The 26,668-nt window shown below is 42.0% G+C and overlaps 1 protein-coding gene across 1 annotated transcript in view; it reads right to left on the reverse strand.

Annotated features, from left to right (window-relative positions):
* LOC119647845 (chitin deacetylase 1) overlaps window positions 1-26,668 on the reverse strand; it is a 67,451-nt gene that overhangs the window by 35,772 nt on the left and 5,011 nt on the right. The window contains exons 3-4 of the mRNA XM_038049102.1: window positions 6,356-6,513; window positions 1,147-1,396 (exon numbers count right to left, since the gene is read on the reverse strand). Coding sequence (XP_037905030.1) covers window positions 1,147-1,396; window positions 6,356-6,513 — 408 coding nt within the window. The remainder of the gene's footprint in view (window positions 1-1,146; window positions 1,397-6,355; window positions 6,514-26,668) is intronic.

Raw genomic sequence — 26,668 nt, forward strand, 5'->3', positions numbered from 1 at the left:
ATTGTGCGATTATATGGCATTGACGTATTGAAATTTTTTGAAATTTACTGATGTCACCTTGATCGTCTTCAATTTTGTTAAACTGGTATAATTACTTTCACTTTTGTATGGTTTTTATGTCAGTTTTAGGCTTGTTTAATTTTTTTGTGTGGTTTGGGTTTTTATTTTAATCATTTGTCTATTTTTTTTATTATTTTTTTCTTGTATTTGATTTATTTTGTATTTGATTTATTTTTCTTGTATTTGATTTATTTGTCTATTTTTTTTAATTGTTCGCTTTTATGCTTTCTGTTACTTGATAGAATTGAAGAAAACAAGATTTAAAAATAGCAGAAAAAAATATTATAGAAAATAGAACAGGAAAATATAAAGAAAAATAAAATAACAAAATACAAGAAAACTAATCAATATTAAAAAAAAAACAGAAAAAATACTAAATAGAAAAAAAAATAGAAAATAAAAGGAATAAAAATTGGTTTTTTTTGATTTCTTGTTTTTTTTTCTATTTTTCTGTTCTGTCTCCAAACGTTTTGACAGAACAGAATAAGAAAAAATACTCTAGAAAGAAAAAGAGTAAAAAATATGAAGTAATTTAATTAGTATAATTTAGTATATTTATTTTTTTTATTTCTGCTTTTTTTAAATTATTTTTTTTATTTCAATTTTTAATTTTTTAATTTTTATTTTTTTAATTTTTATTTTTTTAAATTAATTTGAATTTTTATTTTTCTATTTCCACAAGTTTAGTATTTTTTCTATTCTGTGACAGATAAATTTATATTTTTTGTTCTTCTGCCCCTTTCCTCTCTAAAAATCGTTTTCTGCTTTCAACTAATGTTTTACCTCCTTAAAATCTACCTTTTTTCATTCCTGTTCCCTTCCACTGTCTTCTTATTATTCCTACGTACTTCCATTCCAATTTTTCCTATTATTATGTTTGTTTTGTCCGGCTCCTGCCCTTTCCGGCTCCTGCCTTTTCCGGCTCTTATTCCTATTGTTCCTCATGAATTTCCTCATTGTTGTTCATGTCCTGCCCCTATTTACTATTATTTTGGATACCAAAACCCTATCTCTCTCCAACAACTCCTTATAGACCCCCCCCCTTAATATTATACTTAGAAAAAATAACATTACATCTTTACTTACCACAAGTGTTTTCATCAGAACCATCTGAACAATCCTTTTCGCCGTTACAGAACAATCCACGTTCAATACAATTGCTATCACCGCAAGCCAAGAAACCATCTTGACACAATGGTTCGTCTGTGTGCAAAAGTGGTTTTATTTTACGTTCTTTGTTCTTTAGTTTGCAATTTTTCACTGAATCCTTCCAATCGCAAGTTTGCTTTTCAATATCGAAATACAAACCGGCCGGACAACGAATAGCTTGAAGACCCTGGAGAGAGAAGAAAAAAAATATTAGAAAAAATATTTTTAATTAAATAATAATTATTTTCATAATTATTCCAATTGCCTCCAAAAAAATCTTTAATTTAATAATTATTATCTTTAGAAATTTTCTTTTATTCAGGAAATTATTTTAAAAGCATTTCGATATCAAAAGATGGAGTTCTGCCTCTTTATTTTCAAAATTAACGTATATTTTTTTTGTATAATACCAATTCCTCAAAGAAGGCGGGGGGAAGGGGGTGCGGGTGTTTCCTAAGCATGAATGAAACAGCAGAAGGTGGATAAGGATATCCCAGAAAGGGTTCTGTAACGAAGAATCTCCAAACTCTCTGCCTTTGGAAAAGTAAACCATTTTATCGAAATGGACAGCATTTTGAGGCTCAGATATTGCATATAGACACCACTACGACTTTTTTGACACATTTTGGTTAGGGAGAGTCTAAAAATGGCCCCTTAAAAAATGTGGTTATTTTCTAACTCCCGCATTCCCTGTCTCTAAAAAAACTGTTCCGAAAAATACTAATCGAGGCCTTTCATTTGATACCCCAGAGTCTATATTCGACAAACCCAGGGGGGGGGGGGGGGGGGGGCTATTTAAGGTTTCTCAAGCAGTACTCAGGTAGTCCTAGATTGGACCATTGATAATAATAATGATATCTAGTATTTGCTTGTTTGAATCTGATTGTAAGCCAATGTTGGCTACCATCTCAGAGACCTGATGTATCCAACCAAACATTCGCCAGACTTTTTCAATTGAATTTGATTTATACAAGTCGTAATTGCATGAATGCATATGAATAGCCATCCCCACTCCGGCTGAAACAGAAATCTCCATCTCTCACAATATCCTCTGAGAAGCTTTCCAGGAGTCTTTCCCAATGGGTTTCTAAGTGTGACGGAAGAGCATTTCAATTACAGAGCGCTCCCTATTAGAGACTTTCAATGATGAAAAAATTAACTCCACTTCCTCCAAGTCAAAGTTATCTAGAATGGGCTCCCTGGCCGGCTAATTTACTAGAAATGCGTTATGAAATTGCTTAAGGCATTAGCGAAACCTGGATGAAGTAGGGTCCGAACACTGGTGTTCTTTGTGATCAATGAACGTCTTAAATCCAAAATTTACCGCAGTTTAGTCAACCCTACATATCGCCCTCTATGGTTCTGAGTGTTCTTCGACTATAAAAGACAATGAAGAGCGCCTCGCGGTAATGGAGAAGAAAATATTACGTTGGATCCGCTGCATAACACGCCATGATCACGTCCAAAATGATTATATCCGCGACTAATATGGGGCTGCATCGATCGAGGAAAAATTGCGAATGAAGCTTCTTCGATAGTATATTCAAAAAATTCGCACTAACTAGAATTCACTTGTTAAGAGTTACCTGAAAGTCGATGGTAAGTGACCAAAAGGCCGGCGGACACAGCGGTGGCTTGATACTTTGGATGGCGATTTGAAAGCCACTCTTAAACTGCTTTAAGCAGAATTTGTCAATCTTATCAAATCTATAAGGGGTACCCCAAAAATGATAATTTCAGAGAAGGTCCCACATGAACGCTTGAGATATGGAGGCCATGAAACTTTTAAACTTCAAGAGTCCTTTTGATCCAGATCAGGCTACTTTCCCGACCTGAGCTGATAACATTTTTTTAAAATTCTTTTCGATTTTGACGATCTGTCATTCGCTGAAGTCTCTTCTGATACTTGCGAATGCGCTTCGACCATACCGCAAATTTCTGTTTTAACACCTCAAAGATATCAATGATTGGTATATCAATGGAGAGATGATATAATACTTTCTAACGATATTCGCTATAAATTTCCAAAATGCACTTGTGTAACGCGACCAGTCTCCTTTGAGTCGACATTCCCAGTTACTGAGCTTCTCCTGATTGCTAGGTGCATGGAGTGGCTTACAATTGAAGTATTTGGGTTACTCCTTTGCTCAGTCCGGTTTCTCAATGACTCTCCGTTGGGCTCAAGTGAAACTTCTTGAAAAATTTGTCCCCTAGTTGGGAGAGTAGTTGCTCCTTTACTCAGTCCAGTTTCTGAATGATTCTCCACCGGAGTCAAGTGGAATTTCTCGAAAAATGTATGCCTAGTGGAAGGGTCAACTGGATTATATAAGCCAGCCACGATACATCTAATAAGTAATATCTCCACTCAATGGTCCCGGACTTACGAATGTATTGGGGAGCTTATTCGTACACATTATAGGCACTAAACCACGGATAGATACTGCTAGATGTTAGGTCCTATGATATCCACGGACAAGCTTCCCCAAAACATTTAATACATTGTCTGGGACCATTGAGTGTGCATACTACCTATTAGATTTACTCTACACCCGGCGTTGATTGTCCAACCAACCTCCTGTTCCGAAACATAATTTGGTTCCTGAAAACAAGTTGTGAATGCGCAATGAAATCGATGTCTCCACCCCACTGGACCATATATTTGCTGAGTTGATTCGTTTCAGCCATACATCCCCTAGATTTTTCGTCCCTGGTGGTTGACAACATAACTACAAAACGTCCAAGGGCCAAGAGCCCCTTTGATGTTGTTGACCAGCTCTCAACCGTGTTGGAAACTATCTTCGTATCTCTGGGCTCTCATTAACTAAATTGAAATTAGAGCCCCCGATTTCTCGCCACTGGAAATTAGGGAACAGCGAACCCAGCGACAACGCCCCAGTGTTCGAGTATCCTATGGTACGGGAAGCGCTGAAATACAGTGCCAGGTCACAATTCATCCGGTAGGCGCGTTGATTCCCTGTCCCGAATCAGGGATTTGTTTAAAGGAGTTTTTCTCCCAGAAAAAAAGAATGGATCTAGGATGACGAACAGAAATAGGACCGTTCTGGTTGTCCATAACTACTTATTTGAAACGTCAGAAGATTAAAATCAGGAAACTTACTGATTTTAGAAAAAGATGGAAATTTAAATTAAGGGGGTATTCGCGGATGAGATGAGATAAATCCCAGTTGGGACGGTAAAATGGGGCCAAACAAGATACTTTAACCCATATGCCGAAAAGTTTCTATACTTGGAAGAGGAGAAAATATAGTTAGGATTATCAGATTAACTTCAACATAGAACATCACCTTTGGCCTACGGTGTGTTACCGAGTCATCTCGACCTAAACTTCCGGGCATCCGAATCCGAATGCCAAACCAATAAAGAAATCAGATCACATTAGATTAATCAATAAAAACCGGAAATGTCGGAATGCCGAAATTGGCAGTGTACGGATCAATTTATAACGAAAACGAAGATGACAGAATGGTCAAATTATCAACTCAACGCCACTTTTATCAGGCTTGGGGCTATACTTCACTTGTAAAAATTGGCGACCCACCCTGCCTGCATTTATATAAACTTATATGCCACTGCGGTATTTCCGAACTTAGGCACCATATAGTGGTAGCTTCTTGACTTTTTTCAGATTTTTTGATTGGGTAGGTCCTGAAAATGGGTCTGTGAAAGAAGTGACCATTTTTCAGCCCCCGCCCTCCTCCTCTCTCATCAAATGTCAGAGCTATGGTCAGCTTTTGAAAAGTACTAATCGAGGAGTTTCATTTGATACCCCACATGACCATGTTTGAAAAAAAAAAATTGTACACGCCTTGTGCATGTTTGGAGACCCCCCTTAAGTTCAAAATGCAACTATGTAACTCACTGTATGCGTAAGCGTTCTCAGTTCCCACCTTCCCACCAAATTTTATGTTGACCGTTTCTGAGAAAAGTGTGTATGACAGTCAGAGGGGCAGACCGTGTGTGGGCGACCATACTAGGTAGGATCAACAACAGAAAAAAATGGTAGCAGTGTATGGATTTAGTGTCCTCTGAACATGTTGCTCTTACCGAACTGCATACAACGATGCAGCATGTATAATGGCTGGGATGATGCCTATCGATATCTTGGCAACTGAAACCCTATGGATTCGTCAACCAAGCTATGGAGCTGGTAAACCTAACGCCGTTCGACAACAGTCGGCATGGAATCTATCATTGGTTGAATGGCAGAAACGATGGGACGAGAGCTAGGAAGGACGTCGGATATATAGGTTGATACTGATCGTCGAGAGTTGGATTAAACGGAGACATGGTAACATGAGCTGTGACTGAACACAGTTCCTGGGCAGATATAGTGGTTAGGAAGGATACCTATTTGGAAGGATTATTAAGGTGGGAGGCTCCCTTGTCGGTAAGAATTCATATGCAACGCAGGTCTTTGTTCAACTGACAAGGACGAATCATATTGTTCGACATGCCATCAGGCCCCATATTGTCCAAGCCATGGAAGAAGGATAATTCCAGCCTCTGAAATCAATAGTAGGGCGTAAAATTGAGATTGCGAATCGAACTTCCTCTATCTGAGCTAACCAGGCCAACGTCGGCTTCTATAAAAATAAAAGATACTCGTCCTGATGTTCATGGAAGGATACTGTGGCACCCGAACTCCTGCGTTAGTTGAAATTGGTGTTTTGGGGAAAATGATGGAAACAGGACAAAAGAGCTACTTTGGTACTTTTATCTGAATACACGTAGAACCTTAACATTGTCAGGTTACCATAAATTTACCGGATAACCCAGTAAGATAATCAACTGTACCCGTACGCGATAATATCAGATAAGTAGTCATATACTATCCAGGAGCTGCAGCCGTTTCAATCTAAAACCCCACCCCAGATCCCATTATCCAAGAAAAACCGGAACTAGCAGTGCATAGATCACTTATTTCAAAAAAAGACAGAAGAAGGAATACTCTCTTTGATGGCTACGCTTTGTAACGATTTTTTATCGGTTATTGTATTGTTTGTATCTCAAGTATTTTTTGTTGGTCCGATATCTGATTTCGCTTCTTTTTATCTCCTAATCATTCACGGAAAAATCTTATATTTCTCGAATTAAAATATTAAAAAAAAACTATAAAACAACTTACAGATGATGTACATTGAATAACATCACGACAATTATCACCTTCACCGGCTACCAATCTAAACCATTCACCGGCATCTTTATCTTTACACAATTCTGTTTCGAATGATTCTTCTTTCTTTGGTGTCTCCTCAGCCTGTCTTTTCCATCGATTTGTAGATGCTGTAATGTAATAGAAACATGATAAGTTTATAGTTGAAAAATGCAAACAGGTTTCACTATTCGTTGAATTATCTGGATTTATTTAGCAATGACAAAAAGAGGAACTTATAGATACTGCAGTGACCAGTAAAGTAAGGAGGAAGTGCAAAGTGACTACTTCAGACGAATGTTTAGGCTCGTTTGCTGATGGATTGATCTTTTTTATTATAATCTGCATAAATGTGTAGATATATTTGCCGTTCACTCCTTTGTCTAGCAAGGGTCACCATACCAAATGAAAAAGGCCGGACCTACCTTTCTGGGCCGAAATTTGGATTGTTTGAACCAATACCGCATTTCGGGAATCAGTTGTTCCCTTCTTCCGCTATTATCTTTATTTTTAAAAAAATAAACACTGAAAATGGGAATAACTGATTCCCGAAATACGGCATTTGCTTGAACAAACCAAACTGTAGCCAAAAAAAAGAAGGTCCATCTTTATTTAAAAAAAAAAAATTAACACTGAAAAGGGAACAACTGATTCCCGAAATACGGCATTTATTTAAACAAACCAAATTATAGCAAAAACATGCCGGGAAATCGGAAGCTAAGCGCTTCAGGTATGAAAGGTTTTGTTTGTTTCTTGTGTGAGTATATTTGAGTCTAGAACTATCCCATTTGTGCGTAGCCCCTTAAGAATATGCATTTAACATGTCAGATTTAGTACTTCGGGTTGTAAATTTACACGGTAAGGCAACTTTGAGCAGCTTCATAATTTTTGTCAGATTTTTCAGTTGGTTAGTTTCTGACAATGGCTCCGTTAAAGAAATCATCACTTTGCACCCCTTCCACTCCCCGCCTTTTTAACAAACCACAAAACTAAGACCGGCTTCGAAAAGTACTAATCGAGACCTTTCATTTGATACCCCACATGACTATATTTGGTGAAAAAAATTTTACACCCCCCTTTTACATGTACATGGGACCCCCCCCCCTAAATGTCAACGTAGGAGGATATTACTCACTGCATGTCTGAGGGTCCACAGTTCCCACCTTCTCACGAAATTTCGTGTCAATCGGTGTAGCCATTTCTGAGAAAAGTGCCTGTGACAGACAGACAGATAGACCAACCTAATAAAGCAGGCACCTCTACTACCGCCCATGTGGTCCAATGCATCGCCGAAGCGTGTCACGCGTTCATGCCGAGGAGGTGCTCATTCCCCAGTAGAAGCCTTCGATCAGCCTGTCACCGAGCCAGAAGAGCGGTTCAAAGAGCGATTGACAGAATCAACCAAGGGCAAAAAGAGCGCACCTATAAGGAAGCCCGCAAAATCCTCAAGCCCGCCATCCAACGGAGCAAGAGGGAATGCTTTAAGGAGCCCTGTTTAGAAGCGGACGTAAACCCGTAGAGTAGCGCCTATAGAATCGTGATGGGGCGATTCAGAGGCCAATCATCTCCGCAGATCACGAGTCCTTCACTCTTGTTAAAAATTATCCAGGGTTTATTCCCTCAGCAAGAGGAGGGCATAGACAGCTTCCAGCGACCTCTGAACGACATGGCAATACCGCCAGTTACCAGTGACGAGCTGCTGGAGATCTGCACTAAGATAGGAGATAATAGAGCTCCGGGTCTGGATTGCGTGCCGAATAAGGCCCTTAAGCTTGCCGTGAAATCCAGACCGGACATGTTCGCTGAGTTGTTTGAAGCGTGCACGTGAAAAGGTGGCGCAGGTCCTTGAAAAGTTACAAAAAGCTTGTGACGCTTCCATGTCTCGCCGTACGGTACTCGAAAAACGAATGCCTAACTTCTGGTGGAATGTCGAAGTCGAAGAACTTCGTAAAGTTTGCCTTAAAGCCAGAAGACACAGCCAACGTAGCAGAAACCGGTCTGAGTCTGAAGAGTTGCACAACCAATATAAGAAGGCGAGGAAAGCATTGCAAGCAGCCATCTCTAGAAGTAAAACTGAACACTTCAAGAGATTATGCAAGGAAGCAGACTTCGCCCCATGGGGAGGTGCATACAAGGCAGTTCTGGCAACAATCAAAGGAAAGCGCTCACTGCCGATCACCAACTCTGATTTGCTGCGGGAAATCCTTAGCACTCCCTTCCCATACGTTTCAAGTGAGTCGAACCTACCCACTGTCCAGGTAGATCCCGGTGAAATTCCCGAGGTAACCACGAAAGAAGTCCTGGAAGCCACGAAGAAGATTGCCGAAAATAAAGCTCCAGGTTTAGACGGCATTCCGAATCAAAACACTGACAGTGGCCGTCAAGACAGTTCCAAGGTGGTTCTCTGAAACATTTACTACGTGCCTCAAAGATGGGATGTTCCCGGAAGAGTGGCGGAAACAGAAGCTTGTGCTAATCCCGAAGCCAAATAAACCTTTGGGTAATCCTTCGTCTTATAGACCTATATGCCTGCTAAACGGCATCGGCAAACTTTTCGAACGGGTCATCTTCAATAAGCTTGTACCAATCACAGAAAGGGAGGGTGGTCTCTCAGACAGGCAGTTCGGATTCCGAAAGGCAAGATCTACTGTCAATGCCATCAGCACGGTGACGGAAATTGCGGAAAAAGCAATGGAGGCCAATAAATCTTGCGCGGTAGTTACTCTCGATGTGAAGAATGCCTTTAATACGGCAAAATGGAACAAAATAATTGCGGCTTGACCCAATTTGGGCGCTCCTAAATATCTGGTGCACATAGTCATGGAATTTCTCCGGGAGAGAATATTGTGTTGCGATTCGGACGATGGACCTAAAACGTATACAACAACCTGCGGGGTTCCACAAGGATCAGTCCTCGGTCCTCTCCTGTGGATAATAATGTATGACGAAATTTTAAAGTTGCAACCACCCAAAGGAGTCACAATCATTGGCTTCGCAGACGATATCGGAGTACCTATTGTCGCACAAGACATTGATGAGATCGAGGTACTCGCAAACGAGGCAATTTTTGAAATCAGGTCTTGGCTAGAGGAAGCTGGTCTGACACTCGCGGAGCATAAAACCGAGGTAGTTTTGATTACAAAGCGAAGGAAGCAGACGTCGATAAAGATCAGGATTGGAGAACACATAATACAGTCGCAGTCAACGCTTAAATACCAAGGAGTTATGGTTGACCAAAGACTGAAATTCAAGTCTCATCTTGAAAATTTAGCCACCAAGGCTTCCGGAGTGGCTCCATTGTTGGCAAGAATGTTGCCAAATATTGGTGGTCCTAGGCAAAGCCGTCGGCTCCTGATCTCGAGAGTTGTTAGCTCCATCTTGCTTTATGCAGCTCCAGTCTGGGCATCGTCTTTGAAAGTGGAAGCAAACAGAAGAAAAATCGCAGCTTGTATCATAACCGGCATGATCCCCATCGACATCTTGACGAATGAGGGTCGACGCCTCTATGAGCCATCATATGCAATCGGTGAGTCTTATACCAATCGTCGGCAATTGGCACGAAGTGATTCTATTTTGGAATGGCAGAAAAGGTGGGATGATTCACCTAAAGGACGCTGGACACACAGGATTATTCCAGATGTCTCTAAATGGATCAAGCGAAGACACGGTGAGGTTAGTTACCACCTAACTCGGACACGGAGGGTACCGTGCATACCTTTATCGCTTCGGGCGTGACGACTCCCCGTATTGCCCAACATGCCTGATGATTCCGGAAGATGCAGAGCATGCTGTTTTTAAGTGCCCGCGGGGTTCGCTGCACACAGAGCGGAGGCGGAAATTGACGCCGAGGCACGGTTGACACCCGAGAATATCGTGGACCACATGCTTGCCTCTGAAACATCTTGGAGGGCGGTTGAAAAATTAATGAAGGCGATCCACAATCTGCTGAGGAGGGAGGAGCTTCGCAGAAAAGTGACAAATGACGACAGAAGCCGCAGTTCATAACTGATCCTGCCCCGCGATGTAATACCGAAATGGCAGTCCCGCGGGGTAAGCGAAGGAGAAGGAGGTGGTTTTAGTGAGAAAAAGTCTCACATAACCGTATGACAGGAGCCAACGGTAGGTTTTGAACCTTTCCCCCCACCCAAGACCCATCTTTTTCACTAGGTTACTAAATGACTACTTTTAGTTGCAGTTACTGTTGCAACAATTTTAAATCTTTTTAAAACCACCACTGAAGATACAATTAGATGAAAATCAACGAACTAACCAAAGAATGAAAGCAGATATTCAATGGGGATTTCATGTGACCAAATCAAATCTTCAAAATTCATCTGACTTGGAAGGATAGTATCTATTATGTTAATTGCAGAAGTTTCCAGCCCATAGTATAGTAACTAACCAACAAATGAATATTGAACTCATTGTATGGAAGCCATTTTACCCAGAGGAAGGAAGCAAAATGTTCCCGAAATGTCGGTATTTGCTGAATAAATTTCAAACTAGTGAGGAAATCATGTATGGAATTAATTAAGAATTGAATAATTAATTAAGATTTGAATATTGTGGAACTGGTATACCCAACAACGGGGTTTGGCTCGCTTCACGAGTAACCTCCATAGATTTTCATCGAAACTTCCTTATTACGAGTATCTTTTACATAAAATTCTGTATCTATCAGATTTTCTGACTTTTCATTTATAAATTCTCTAACCTTGACTATTCATTCACTGGAAAAATCCACAATGAGGTTGGAGAAAATGCAACAATGAGCGCTTCTACCCCACTTCACCCTTCTCCGTAGTAGGGGACTACCTTGAAGCAATCTACCTGGCAAACTCCTCGTAGTCATTTGTTCTTTAGTGAAATCTACCTCATTTCCTGTCTGCGGCAACTTCAGCAATCCAACTTATTAAGATTATTAAAATTACCCCTCGTACTTGCTGAAGTTGATTGAATTTTATGCATAAATCTGCAACTATCGTTATGCATGAATCTTGATTTTTTTTAATAAAAAAAAAATCTGTTTTTCTTGATATCACGCCGATTATGAGTTGCATACCAGCCAATGTCAAACTACTTTCGCTTTTAATGTGCTAATAAATATTGAAATATCGTAATTCGATAATACTCGTATTTTAGATATTATACTGAGCTGGGTTCCAACGTCTGGACGACCTGATAATGGTATGGAATTGCTGGTATTGCTGGGAGTGCAGTGGTAGAATCGGGGTGGAACTGGTAATTTGCAACTTAGATATCTCAACCGGTAGCCGTTTCGCATAATATCTTATTGCAAAAGATGAATGTTTACCTATTTCCATGAAATATAGTTTGCCGTTTAGAGGTAAATAGAAAATTACAGTTAGCTATTTACCATACTTATGCGGCCACCTTGTTTGCTGTTTAGGTGTGAATTGAATTTACAGGTTTTTTGCAATATTTGGCATAGTGCCAGGTGAAATTCGTAAGATAATCGAAGCAAGTCAAGCGGGAAGAATTATCTGTTTGTCCTGCATATGTACATTTGGGACGTTTATTTACATTTTTAACTGCAGTAAGCTCAAAAGTAAGCAAGAGAAGAGACCGAACATCTTCTGTCCTATCTTAGGCATCCCAAAAAATTGGTCTGCTTATCATGAAAAGATAATTGGAACTCAACTTTGACAAATAATCCTTTCAGAAATCCAGCATGAATGGTTGTCAGTGCGAATACACCATATTCAGCAGTTTTCCCAGAAATGCCTTTTCTAAGCTAAAAACTTAAAGTTTCTTCTTCTTTTTCTTCAGCCTTTGCCCCGTTCACAAGCGGGGTCGGCTCGTCGTCATCGGCTTCGCCATTTGGCTCTATCGAATGCCTGATCTGGGTGCAATCTCTAGGCTTTCAAATCGCCATCCAGCGTGTCAAGCCACCGTTGCTTAGGTCTGCCTTTTGGTCGTTTACCATCGACTTCGATGTTCAGACCAATCCTGGCAAGTGAATTCTCGTTTGCACGAATTGCGTGACCATACCATCGAAGACGCCTCTCTCGCAACTTTTCCACGATCGGTGCAACCCCATAACGATCGCGGATATCCTCATTTCGGATGTGATCTAAACGTGTGACGCCACTAGTCCAACGTAGCATCTTCGACTCCCTTACCGCAAGACGCCGTTCATTGTCTTTTATGGTCGGCCAACACTCAGAACCATAGAGAGCGACTGGACGGACGACATTGCGGTAAATTTTAGATTTGAGACGTTCGTTGATACATCGATCACAAAGGACACCAGTTGTGGAACGCCACTTCATCCAGGTTGCGTTAATGCGTGAAGCAATTTCATAACGCAGTTCTCCATTGGCTGATAGCGTTGACCCGAGGGATTTAAATCGCTCAGTTCTGGGCAGATCACTGCCGCTGACAGTGATTGTGCCTATTTCATGGGGATCGGTCGTCAAAAATTCGGTTTTGTTTAAATTCAATCTGAGACCGTGTTGCATGAGGCGATCATTCCATTTTTGAACAAGTTGCTCGAGACCATTTTTGCTGTCAGATGCTAGGAAAACATCATCTGCATAAAGCAGTGTGTAGGGCGCTGGACGTTGGATCTCCCGTGTGACGGTGTCCATAACAAGGACAAAGAGGAGTGGTGAGAGGTCACTTCCTTGATGAACACCAACAGAGACACGAAGCGGTTTTGATACACCCGCCATACTTCGAACTTTACTTTTCGGATCGTGGTAGAGCAATTGAACCCAGCACACGAGTTCTTCTGGCACTAAGTGTTGTCGTAAAGCATACCAGATGAGTTCGTGTGGTACACGGTCAAACGCTTTCTCTAGATCCAGAAAGGCAATGTAAAGAGGGCGATGCTTCTCACGGTGTTTCTCCATGAGTAACCGCGCAGCGTGTATTGCGTCAGTAGTTCCGCAGTTCTTGACAAATCCGGCTTGATTCACGGTTATTTCAACGATTTCGCGAATACGGTTGTCAAGAATGCGTTCAAAAATCTTCATAGTATGGGAAAGTAACCGGATCGGACGGTAATTTGAACATTCTGCTGGGCTACCTTTCTTTTTCCATATTGGAACAGTGGCACTTTCTTGCCAGTCAGATGGTGTTTTTCCTTCCTGAATAACCCGGTTAAAGAATTCACTGAGCCACAGTGTTGGGTCCCAGCTCTTCGCTTTCCAGACCTCAGATGCGATGTCGTCAAGTCCTGTTGCCTTCCCCGATTTCATTTGTTTTATTGCCTCCTCGACTTCAGTTGCGCTGACTGGTGGAACTGCTCCAAATGTCGGCAATGATTGTGGAAGTGGAGGATGAGCAAATTCTTCAGTTGAAATCTGCTCGAAGTATTCTCGCCATCTATCCGTTGCGGCTCGACGGTTGGAATGCTAAGTACCGTTCTTGTCATTAACACAACAGAAGTGTTCGATATCCTGTGTGCGTTCATCACGGCTTTTAGCAAGTCGATACAGATCTCTCTCGCCATCCCGAGTGTCCAGTTTATCGTAAAGATTTTTGAAATGGTTCGCTCGGGTGACAGCGACCGCTTTCTTTGCTTCCCGGTTGGCATTTTTATAAATTTGCCAATTAGCAGGCGTTTTATCGTCGAGAAATTTGTGGTAGAGGCGTTTCTTTTCATGAACCTTCATTTCAACATCATTATTCCAAAGCCAAGTATCTCGGTTGATGTACCGCTTACCCGGCTTGGTGACCCCGAGGGTTGCATAGGCCGCTTTGTGGATCGTGTCTTTCATTTGGTTCCATGATTCTTCCACAGTCGTAATGGTTGGCAATTGTATGAGTGAGACCGTTTCTTCTTCCTTCTCACCAAATCGCCACCATTTAATGCGAGGCGGGCCAGTGCGTTCCTCACGCTGTTTTATCGGTGGCTTAATTCGCAGGACGGCAATCAACGGCCGATGTTGAGGTGCGATGGTCTCATAGGGAACGACTTTGCAAACAGTGACAGTGGTAAAGTGTTGGCGTCTTATGAGAATATAGTCGATTTGCGTTTTATTGTTCCCACTATAAAATGTGGGAAGATGAGACAATCGTTTGATGAACCATGTGTTCATAAGTACAAGGTCATGGGTGTCCGCAAAATCGATTATACGCTCGCCGCCTTCATTGCGCGCTCCGAACCCCTTTCCCCCATGGCACCTGTTACCGTCTGCCTTTTTACCCACATAACCATTAAGGTCGCCGGCAATGATTATGTAATCGTCAGCAGGCACGTGACAAGTCTTTTCATCGAGAATTTGCTAGAAGGCATCTTTCTCGGCATCAGGTCGACCTGTCTGTGGTGCATACGCGGTGAAGAAGTGAATAGTGCGATCAGCTGATATAATGGTGAGCTTCATCACCCGATCATCAAATCGTTCGACTTCTTTAATGGCATCACGGAAACCCTCTGAGATGGCAATGCCAACACCATATTGAGTGTGTGGGTTACCAAAATAGAGAAGTTTGTAGCCATTTTTACCGCGTTCGCGTTCAATGTCGCAGCTTTTGGAACCAGACCATCGGGTTTCTTGCAGAGCGCAGATGTCAATGCACCTTTTCCGAAGGGCTCTTGCGAGTTCCTCCGTCTTTCCAGTTAGGGTACCAACATTTAGCGTACAGACACGTATTTGTTTTGTTCGTTGTGTGCGGACTAACTTGCTTACGTCCTGACGCCGTCCATGCGTCAAGAACCCTTGCCCATTTCTCGACAGGACCGGGGCCGTCCTGCCGCGTCGACTGAGGTGGACGCCCTAGCATTTCTCCGAGGCTTATGACTCAATCCGATCATCATGTTTGTAACGACATTGTATGCATTTTCTTGGTCGACCTGTCGCGGGGCCTGTCACCAAGAGAGATCAGGTAGGATTTAGCATAGTAGAATAACTCCATCTATACTCTATTTATCTCTTTTCCTGATCTCAGCATTTTATTTTTGTTTTACTGAGGATAGTACAGAGTACGTTGCCTCAAACCCTCCTCCTTTACCTGGGCTTGGGACCAGCATACTATGTTAATAGCATAGTTTGTTCACTCAAAAACATGGACATTAAGGTATTTCGGACCTTTGGTCAATAAAATGTTCCTTGGTTTACTGGAAACTAATATAGACTTCTATTGTAATCTCACAGATTGAGAAAATAGGAGGATTGTCAAAATTCATTGACAGAGGACTTTTCAGAAATGTCAATAGGCTTAGGTTTTCTCTTTATATACCATGCAGGAACCTCTCTCTTCTCATCTTGTTGGAACTACGAAGCCAAACTAGGCCATTCAAAATTCACTCTTGTCATCGGACTCTTAAAAATCGAAAATTCCACAAAAACGCAACGAAAAGTACAAATATTCCTGATAACCTTACTATGTCTGTCACAAATATGAGAGCAATTTTGACAATTTAGCGCTGATTTATGTCAATAGATTCTCAGAAGCCAAAGCTTTTACAAAAATGTCGCACATGGGGTTGATACTTTGATGCCAGTTTAACTGAAACAAGAGTTCAAGGAACCATCAATAAAAATATTTTGGTTGGTAATTGGGCGATCTTAAGTCCGCATCCACTTGATGACGGACTGGAGAATTAGAGAGGAACTTACTCCCCCTTTTGTTCCACGAAGAAAGGCAGGAGGACCACCTAGGGACCAATCGAAAGAGAAGGATTGCCAAAGATTTGGGAAGACAAACAAAGAAAAATCCTGTATACTCGGTCCTTAAAACGTGTAGCTGGACTGCCAAAATTCTGGGTGCTTATCAAAAAAACCATTCAAACAAATATTTTTGAATAAGGTGATACCATGGTACTCTGCAATTATACACTTGGTTAGCCATAGTCGGCCATAATTTTTTTCTGGTAGGCCAACTGAATGACAGAATCCAAGAACCCGATGTAGTGGTGTAAATCAAGTGTGCCTAGCTCGGCTGTTAAAATGTACTTCCAATCCCCAATAGTGACCTTCGTTAAATGTAAAACAGCTACAGGGGCAACTCCCAGCTCAGCAGAAAACTAAGAAAACCCAATCAACAGCATAAAAGGAAACTTCGATCATTCATTGATTAACAGATTAAGAAATTTCGGCTCCCGACTGGCTTACAAAGAACCTTGCAGGAAAGATACAGAACTCTAGAAAAAGATGGTAGCTAAAAAAGGGGAAATAGGAAGAGGACCGACAGATGGTAATCATCATCCATAAAAAAGATAACATTCTCAGAAGAGTGAAGTCATATCCAAAGCAGCCTACATGCTATCGCTGTCGATTTTTTGGGGATTCAGCTGCCATATGACTTTTCCAAAAATTTTCACTCTTCCTGCACTGTTTTGCGCCACGGAAACATGCGATATCATCATGATCAGATAGCGAATGCCGAACTCGGCCTTCTTTCTCTGGTAAACATACAACCATGGCCAGGCCGCACAAATGAAAACAAAATTTATTCCGTGAAGATCCAGCCATGAATTAGGGGGAACCACTAGCGTCCACAATCATCATCATCCGATCTTGAAACCACTCAATGACAAAATATTGGATCTCCAAGGTACAGCAGGGTGCCGAATATTCGTCCCTTCCACCATGTACCAACTTCATCATGACAACAAACGCTTCTATGTCAGACATCTAGGAACCGGACAGAATATTGGCTCTTGAAGTGGCTCAAGTATGTCCTCTCAAATGTACTACATTTACCACAAAGGAACTATAAACATCTCTTCAGGAAGGTAATTTAAGGTAATTATCATCTCTAAACGAATCGAAGGGTCATACGCCAACATTTTCGGAAGCGTCAAAACAGATCTAAAACTCGTCGATTTGAAAAAAATTTAAAATGTGCTTGAGCTCAAAGGATCCGAGAATATAACCACGACAAGTTCTTCAGTCAAATTGAAGGAAGACATAAGGACTATAAAGGAGATGCCTATGAAGCATTAAAAAGCACACGGTAGGGCGAAGTGTGTACTCTATTTACCGCAAAGGAACTATAAAAATCTCTCCAGCACCATGGAACCAAACTATGTACAGTGGCCAATATCCCCCAAATGGAGCATAGCGCACCGGTCATGCCCACGTGCCATCGTTCTCGGTTCGACGAAATATGCTTGACTCCTCCGCAAACCAAACTAAATGACTCAAAATTTAATACTGTCACCAGTCTCTTAAAAATCAGAACTACCGCAAAAAAGTATCGCAAAGCGCTAATATCCTGACAAACTGTACCTCTGCAACAGATTCTCAGAAATCTATGTATTCACGATGTAGAGATCAAACTATGTTCAAAGAGCTAAGAAGAGCCTGCTATGCGACTGTACGTTCACTTTTCCGTGGTTATCTTAGTTAAATTCCAGCAGCTGCCGAAGTGCAGGAGAGCCCTCTATGCGGTTCGTACATGAGGGCCATCATCTAGAAGTAAAATTCAGAAAACCAAAAGTCTTGCAAAATGTTCGGTCCACAGTAGGCGAGACGAATATATCCCTAAACGGTATAAACACAAAAACTGTCACTCAGATTACCCACCCCCCACCCACATACAATGTCACTCACTCCTCAATGAACAGCCCGGCTGCTACTGGAACAATGAAATCATAGTGCTGTGAGTCACTACTTTACTGGACACTTAGAGGGGAATCCGATCGATTGCATGCAAGCAGTTGTGAGGTAACCTGAGAGGTATCATTCGAAGAAACAACAATTCAGGATACCAGAAGCTAAGGACTTCAGGTATGAAAGGTTTTTTTGTATTGCTTAGGTCCAATCCGACAAATGCGCAATATCTCCAGTTACCGAAATGCATATGGAATACCTACGGATGATGATCGATATCAATTTAAGGAGGCATATATAGTATTTTTGGTGAACCATGGCCGGGACCGCCACGACATTTGAAAAAACATCACCGAGATAGAGAGATCCCTCCCAGCTAAATCTGTGCCTTACATTCTGCTGCAAGTATGACCTGTGACAAAGACACTGAGGTGAAAGCATTTAAGGTCCGTTTGCCATCTGATGGTTTTCAAGGTTTACAACTTTTTTAATACCACATCAGATGAGACAGTGCCGATAATAACGAACATGATCTCAGTCAGCCTATTCACGCGACAAATTAATTCGCTATACCCGGAAGACCATATGGCCATGCGGATAGATCCCAGAATTGCGACAAAGGTTCTCTTGAAAAATCGAAGTACAAATAAGATCATTCCTAACATTAAAAAATAAGACGAGCCTAGACACGGAGACATGATCAACCTGCCCCCAGGATACTGTGGTCACTACAGACAGCTCCTGTAAGGCTTTAGATTGGAAGATTCCCCGAATTTTTCTGGATATGTTAGCATACCGGTAGTCAAAAGAGTGCTAGTTACTAACCTCTGGATTTGCAAAAATTCCTGGTATCTTGCAATAAATTTCAACTCCTTCCTAAAAAGCAAATGCTCCACTCTCTATGCCCTTGTTACACAGAAATCAAATTCCTTAATTCGAGGGGGGGGGGGGGGTATGGATGCCTCTCCGTTGAACTCCTCCTTTTCACACACAAACAGGGGTTAACAGCAAAATTTTTAACGAATATCTAATTAACATCTCTCCCAAGTACCATTTATATATGGTGTGGAGGAATCAGCAGACTGTCTATTGTATGAAGCCACAGGATATTGATTCATAAGTTACTAAAACCGGTTAAATAACGTCCTGATAAACTGGCATATATTACGAAAACCTGTCTTAGAATTTGTCAACCCTGCAAAGTTGGAATAAGACCTGGCCCTAGAAGATCCTGGCACCCACTACTTTCGAAAAGCTCACTAATATTTTCTTATCCAGGATAATAAACTGAGCCCTACTCAACATGCGATAACATTCATCAACCATTCGCTAGTCATGCATTAGCATTCTACGAATAAAGTCCTTGGAGTACGTGGTGACCAGCACGTAACTAAAGCCACTCAAAGCTCAGCTGACGTTCTCGTTACCCGCAAGGTAGTGGAATGAATTTCAGCATTTCAAACAAAGTAAACCACACAAACCATGGACATCAGCACGTAGCAAACTCCCTTCTGTATTTTTACCATACTTCCAAGGGTTCCCACTGTTTCCTGTAAAGAATGAAGTTCCGAGTAAATCCTTCCATCCACATTGTTGATTTTCCTTTCCATCCTTTTGGTCCCGGAAAGTTTCCCAGTAAATAGTCTTCCCCCCAGTAAGTTCCCAAACTATCCCGACACTGCATCATTCCACCCACTCAATTAATCGAGTAAACTTTTCTGATAACTTACGCTCGTTGACAAGAGAAAAACTACTTCACTGGAATATCTGCTCGTTTACCCAGTACTCGGCGGGCGTACGGCAATTAATTCTTCTAAGCCATTATCTCACCTTTAGCTACGTAAGATACTCAATGAAAACAAAAGATACAATTTCTGGTATATGCAGCCCCAGCCAGAGACAGAACATGCACAGAGTGCAGGTGGTCACATTGCTTAACATCTTTCATGCTAGACATGATTTTCCGCAGGTGAGGTATGCAACCTCGCCAAAGAATTGATGTCGGCATTAATTAGAAATGCACTTTATAGTCTTGCTACGCGCATATAATATCTATCTGAAAGTACTTAGATACACAGGCCCAGGTGAGAAACGCACTATGCATTGTCATACCGTGAGTGCAACCAGCCATGCTCATTATATTAGCTGGAAACACTTTGACAATCTGTTGCCATTGTCTTGTGAGGAAAATGTTTTGTCATATAGTGCACGCGTACAGAGGGTGGGTGGGTGGATTGCTTCGTTGGGTATGTTCAGTTTTCTTTGGACACCTTTATTGTCTCACTCGAGGGCTCCATGAGGTGATTTTCTATTGTTCACTGCTTCTCAGTGGGATGCCGTTGTTGCCGCCGGGTTCGAGTTCATCTACAGAAGGCTATTGTGCGAGGATACGTACCAAACATGGCTCCATGAAAATATGGCCAAGTTAGAAGTGGAAAATTGTGGAGGCGAGGTATGTTATGCAGTTCCCTGTTGTTAGCTCCTCTAAACTTGGTTGGGAGACGGGACGAGACCAGGAAAACGATCAACTTTTGTGGGTATTGTAGATTTCTGTATAGCATTGAGAATGAGGAAGGACTAGTCGAATGGTGCTTGGATCGTATCCTTTCAGGCTTTGAGTGGATAATAGGCTCTCGATATGGAATTCCGCTTGTGTGGTAGGAAATGGTTTTGTTGAGTGTCTCTTTGTTGATGTTATTGCGATTGGCTCTAACAAGGAGAGAAGTGTCACTCATGTCTTGCTTGAAAACATCCGCTGATCAACTCACGGTGTCCTTTTTGAACTATGAACCACATTAGGGAATAGAGTTTCCGAAAAATTCAAAAGCTAGAGTGGTTTTTTTGGGTACTTCAGCCGCAGCATGCCCACAGTAACATTAAGAAATAGACCGCCTTGCCAAGCATATATCCATTAAGAGTATGGTGAGACCCTTGAGCATTACTTCAACCCGAAGCTATAAGGTTACCTTCCGAAGACACTTAGCTCCGCCAGTTTCAATGCTCCATCTCATTATGGGTCCGAAATTCAAATGAGCTCTTTAAAAAAAAACCCCAAAACCTGTTCAAGCCATTCGACCACAACACTTGACCGCACACTCCACCGAGTCAATTAAACTTCCTTTTCAGTATTCGGTACTTCCGGAAACTGGAACAATACTAATTGCAGGCTAATGAATAACCACTACAGGTTTTGCGACTTAATGACATACACCACGCATAGTTTCAAACAAGAAGTTATCCATCAAGGCTACAACTTGCAACCTCGAGGCACCAATTTCAAGATTGCGAAAATGCATTCTACATATAGTGGCTACGCGTGAATGGTAATACCACACAATATGGTGGACCTGAGGACGGAAAGGAGGAAGAATGCAAGCATGCAACAATTATAACTTTGTTCAAAACTACATTCTTGCTTGAAAGTGCAGTTTGGCCATGTATGCATGTTAAAAGGGAAAACGTATGTGCACTTTGTATGCATAGTGAAAATTGCATGGAGTGAAGGCGAAGTTGCCAAGTGACTACAGAGAAAAAGGAAGAAAATATGCCGGAACCACAAGGGGATGAAAACATAGCCTTTTTGTGTCTTATACGGAAGTACTTTGTAGGAAGAAATTATGGATGTTGAAGGGCTTTTTTTCAAATGAATCTTGTTTGAAGTGGCATTTCGTGGAGCAAGTTTGAAGGAATTTAAGACTTCAGCATTCACATGGAACCATTGTACTCTTAGCTCTGGCCTTCAGTGGTGTTCTCTTTTGATTTTAAATAAATATAATGACTTGGTCTAAACACAACCAAAAGAGTTCCTGCCTACTGAGATTTCAAATATTCGGAGTCAACTGCAGCCATTCAAGACACCACCTGACTCCGAAGAAGAATCCTCGCCAATATACCTCTGACCTTATGACTCCGGTTATGACTGTCAATATCAACAAAGGGAAAGGAGACCTTGAGCTGCCGTCTACATACCAACCATACTCCATCCTTGGCACGACCGGAAAAATGTTTAAAAAAATCAACAGGAAGAGACTAGATGAAGCGATACATAGTGTCTAGGGGACCATCAAAAATGGAGATGAAAAAGGGGATTCCCCCATGGCCCGGAGTTTTCCTGAAGGCCCGGAATAGAAATTCTGCTGAAAAAAGGAGATAATAAGGAGGACGCATAGTTTTCGTTCCAGACCCGCATAATTTCCACTTCGAGTCCGAATTGTTTCTTTACAACCCTATCTGTCAGGGACTTATCTCCAAGACAGTTCGGTTTTAATGCAGGGAGGCCGACAGTGGAAACTATCATAGATTCCGTGGATACAGCTCATAAAGCTGTGGCACTGGAACACAAGCACACATAGGAAAATTCATTCCAAATTCAGGGTTACCTCTTACGGATATTGGGGAATTATCTAAGTGACAGCTTCCTGCTCCATGAGACGCTACAGGGGCAGAAAAGAATGGGAATTACGCCCGAAGTAACGCAGGGCTTCATCCTAGGGCCGAACTTAAAACACTTCCTATGATAATCTGATAAGACTTCACCCGGCAGAAGAGTTACACCAGATCGAGTATGCCCGACGCACTTTTCAACAGACGCAAAGCAGACCACTCTTGGTTTCAGTTTTGTGCTGAAAAGAAAAAAACAAAGTAGTCATTGTTTAGGATATGGGGGATCCACATCCACATCTGCATGATGTTGGGCCAGACCAAATGGAGAGCAATTTACTCCAAGGTTTTCTTTGGTCCACGGATCCCTCGTTTGGGGCATAGCACCCAAGCATTCAAAAAACAAGGACTAACAGTTTCGTTCAGGGCAGAGACAACTCTTCAGACGCTGTCTCACCTCTGTCCTGGGAGCAGCGTAACCGAAAGTGGCAACAGACGGATAAATGCTCCTATATGCTATTCAAGCTGAACCGCCAATAGTTTGAGCCTAAGCAAGGCTAAAGCTAGGAGCGTTTTTCCTCCTGTTGCCTCCTAGGGTAGAGGTGAAGCAACGTCTGAAGAGTTGCCTCTGCCCAGGACGAAACCATTAGTCCTTGTTTTTTCAAAGTAGTCACCCTGATTAAAAAAGAATCCTAATCTAACGCTTGTCGATCGGCGAAGTCAAAACCAACATACCAACTACCTTGGATTCACACTCCATTCGAATATGAGCTTTTTCAATCCAATTAAAGGACCAGCAGCAGCAGACAAGGCTGTAGTCTTAGTTTCGGCTAATGGCAAACGTTGAAGGTCCTACATCTATGTAGCAGGAGAGGGTTTCTAATAAGTACAACATAATCAGTCCTGCTGAACGGTGCGGAGGTATGGACTGATGTTCCTAGCGAGAAGGTTTATCATATACGTCATACACAAGTATAATGTTGGAGAGCTTTGTAGGCGGCGTCTAGCCCTCGCATTATGGTTTCCGTTACACTCCTTAATAAGGGACGCGTAAAGACGTTTCCCTAACAAGTGCAAAGCAAATAAACTCCATGGTTCAATGACAACTTAGATCCATGTAGGATTGGCTATTTCCTTACCTAGCTTCTAAGCGGATATGGAGGTTTTCAGTCTTACTTTCAGAAGATTTGGAAAGCATGATCCTCTTATTGTGTGCTCTGCAATAGAGTGATGGACGACGTCGATCATTCCTTTTTTCTTGTGGAAGGCCGTCAACAACTCCATGTAAACACAAAGGAGCTCTATCCAGGCCTCATTGTGAGAGAGATGCTGAAGATAGAGTTAGAAGAGTTGTGCATTATGTTCAGGATCTTCTTGTGGCAAAAAAGATAGAACTCGACTTTCCTGGAACTAGCAACTCCCTTTCTCATCTCTCCTCCTGTTGGTGAAGGGGAAACCAAGAGAGCTGGGGGCTAACTTGAAGTAATGTGTCAAACGGTTCCAAGCTAAAGAATTAAAACGTAACATCGTCACTAGTGGTGATTATGTATACCCGTGCACTGAAGAAGGGACGAAGATGGTGTTACGTTTTAATTCCTTAAACCTTTTCGCTAGAAGCACCGCGAACACACATTGATTCCACGCTTGTTCACCGCTGACGAGGAGATTTTTAGTTGGTAGTCACACAGCTGACCGTGGCTGAAGTCCATCACTCTGTGCGTGAACACATTCACCCTCTCCAAAAAATCAAATACGCAACCACTGCATTAGTATCGAAGAATCATCAACATCCACAGTACTGCACATCCCTGGCCTCCGGAAACCAACCACTTAAGATCAAATTACTGAAAAGGCGCAGTGCTTCTCTCACAGCATCATTTGAGACCATATACATCACCACGAAAGCAACCTGCATAAATCTCCTATCCAAGGAAATTTGTCCCCCGGCACATTGCTTGAAATTGTATGGTGGAAAAGAATCATTGCGCATGTTTGACCTTTTTCGGTTCGTACGTATGTAAAATTCCGCGCATTAGCTCCAGTGTTAGTGCGTTACAGAGCAAGCATGCTTGCTATAAACAGCAATTATGCCGCTTTGAACTAATTGATTTCCTGAATTGATCATCAGAAGAGCCAAAACAAGAATCCGTGCTTGCATTGTCCGCAATCAAAACCGAGAGTAGTGCTCAAATCAAAGTAAAACTGGCTTCTAGTTATCTCACTTACAAACATGCCGGAATTTGGGAGCTTCCTTCAACACTGTCTATGGTTCTAGGCTGAGGTGCTTGCTATTATCTTTGGGATCCTATATTCCCAAAGAATTGACGGAAAAACCTTAAAGGGAAATGGAAAAAATGCGGGCTAAGCACACCTGCGCACCACTGTTTTCAGTTCTTGGTCATATGCTCCAGTTCCATCCAAGACTTTCAGAAAACCTTCCACTTTCTTTCCACAGTTCTGACCCGAATAGCTCTAATTCCAGCGAACTCATCGAGAACCTTAGAACCTTGGAACAAGTACAACAGTCAAAAGGAGAAAACAGAATGAGGATGAATTATTAAAGACTGAATGACTGGCGCAGTCTAAGTCATCAGTAGCCCAAACTACCCTATCTTTCCACCCGGGTGAAGAAGAGGCAATGTAAAAATAGTGAACTTAATTGACGGTAAAGTTTGTCATCCCACATACTGGCGGTTTCGGTCATGATCCCTGTCGACATTGGGACCAATGAAATGAATATCCTATTCTATGCCAAACCTATGGAGAGGCACATAGAACGTAGAAATCCCGCAAGGTCCATTTATTTTGGCTACCACGTGTCGGATTCAGAAGCTGCGAGATCTCTGGCAACTGGCGACGCAGATAGGACGAGTCTTCGAAAAGCCGGTGGACGCACAGACTCATTCCAACCATTAGGGTATAGTGGAAATACGGAGAAATCGATTACCATATTGCCCAGTTCCTCATGAGACTCAGTGGTTGCTGCAGGTAGTATCGCATCGCTTTGGGCTGAATGGTTCCCGAATTGTCTTGCATATAGTGGCACACCGGAGGATGCAAGCCTATGAAGTTTCACCGCTCAAAGCTTGCGATGTAAAGAACGAGCCTGAACCAAACACTGGGAAGGAACATGAGCCCCGAGAGTTTATATTTTCCTCTGCAATTGTAAAAATAAAGAATGACCTGGTAAAGGAAGCAAGGAGGACGAAAGCTTAAGGAAAGAGACCCCTGAGTGTCTAAGGGAAAGCCTAACCCGCGAAGTAATACCTAAGTTGGGGTCCCACGTTACTGGTGCTAAAGAGACCGGAGATGGTTTTTAGTGGGTGCGAATTTCACAGGCGCCCGCTCTGACTCCGTCGTTTATACGGTGAAGCTGGAGTGAATGCCTCTTTATAAGATTTTCTACCTCCGTGGACGAACAGAAAAAAAGAGGCTCGGACGGCAATCTTTTCCACCTTATAGCTACAAGAGACCAGCATTCAACAACCTTCTAGGGAGGGAGTTACCAAAGGAAACTAGCATCCCAAAATAACACAGAAATGACAAACCTTCGATGAAAAGAAAAAAAGGGAAAACTCTTTCCTCCCGGGTGTAATCTAGAACAGACAAAGGAACACTTATTGCTAGAGAAAGGGCATGCAACCCAAAACTTGAAACTTCCCTTGTTGTTGAAAGAAGCTTCAACTAAAATTTTACAGAAGCCCAAGAAGCCAGAAGCCAGAATTTACTATACTCAGTAAGACACTAAGGTTTTAATACAAGATTAAAGTAAGGTCTAACTGGCAGTCGCTCTAAAGAAATTACTGGAAGTAGTGCCCTAGAGAAAAAAATTCAGGTCCACAGCACAAATCATGCACCCGATTCGCCCTCGAAAAAACATGGCTACAATATAGTGCTTCGAATTTCCCATCTACCCGAGTACTGGAAAAATACCAAAAAATAACTGACGTAGCTTACTATCATCACTACCCAACCAACTTGGGCAATGAATATCTGAGCGCCTTAGCTTCGAGACTAACAGCTCTATCGCAAACCTTGTAAGAAGTTTCAGCCTTAGATAGCTAAGCTAGCTATATTGAAGGGTGACCAAAAATCATAAGAAATCCCAAGTTCAAAATGAAATAGTTCAAAACGGTTCGTCGCGTCTGAGGGAAAGGGTTGTAGGTAAGAGCCAGCTTTTCAAATGAGCTGCAAACCTGAAATCAGGACTTCGACAGGGAAGACTATAAACTTTGGAGCAATAGCCATCTCAGGAATCGCGCACTGTCGTATACTCATGGATCTAAAAGAGAAAGCAGAGCAGGTATAGGGATATGTGAAGTGAACCCGAAACATAGCCCATCACCGCCACTGGGCAAACTTAACAGCGTATTTCAGGCAG

Source organism: Hermetia illucens, chromosome 2 (assembly GCF_905115235.1).
Source record: "Hermetia illucens chromosome 2, iHerIll2.2.curated.20191125, whole genome shotgun sequence".
NCBI classification, from domain to species: Eukaryota; Metazoa; Arthropoda; class Insecta; order Diptera; family Stratiomyidae; genus Hermetia; species Hermetia illucens.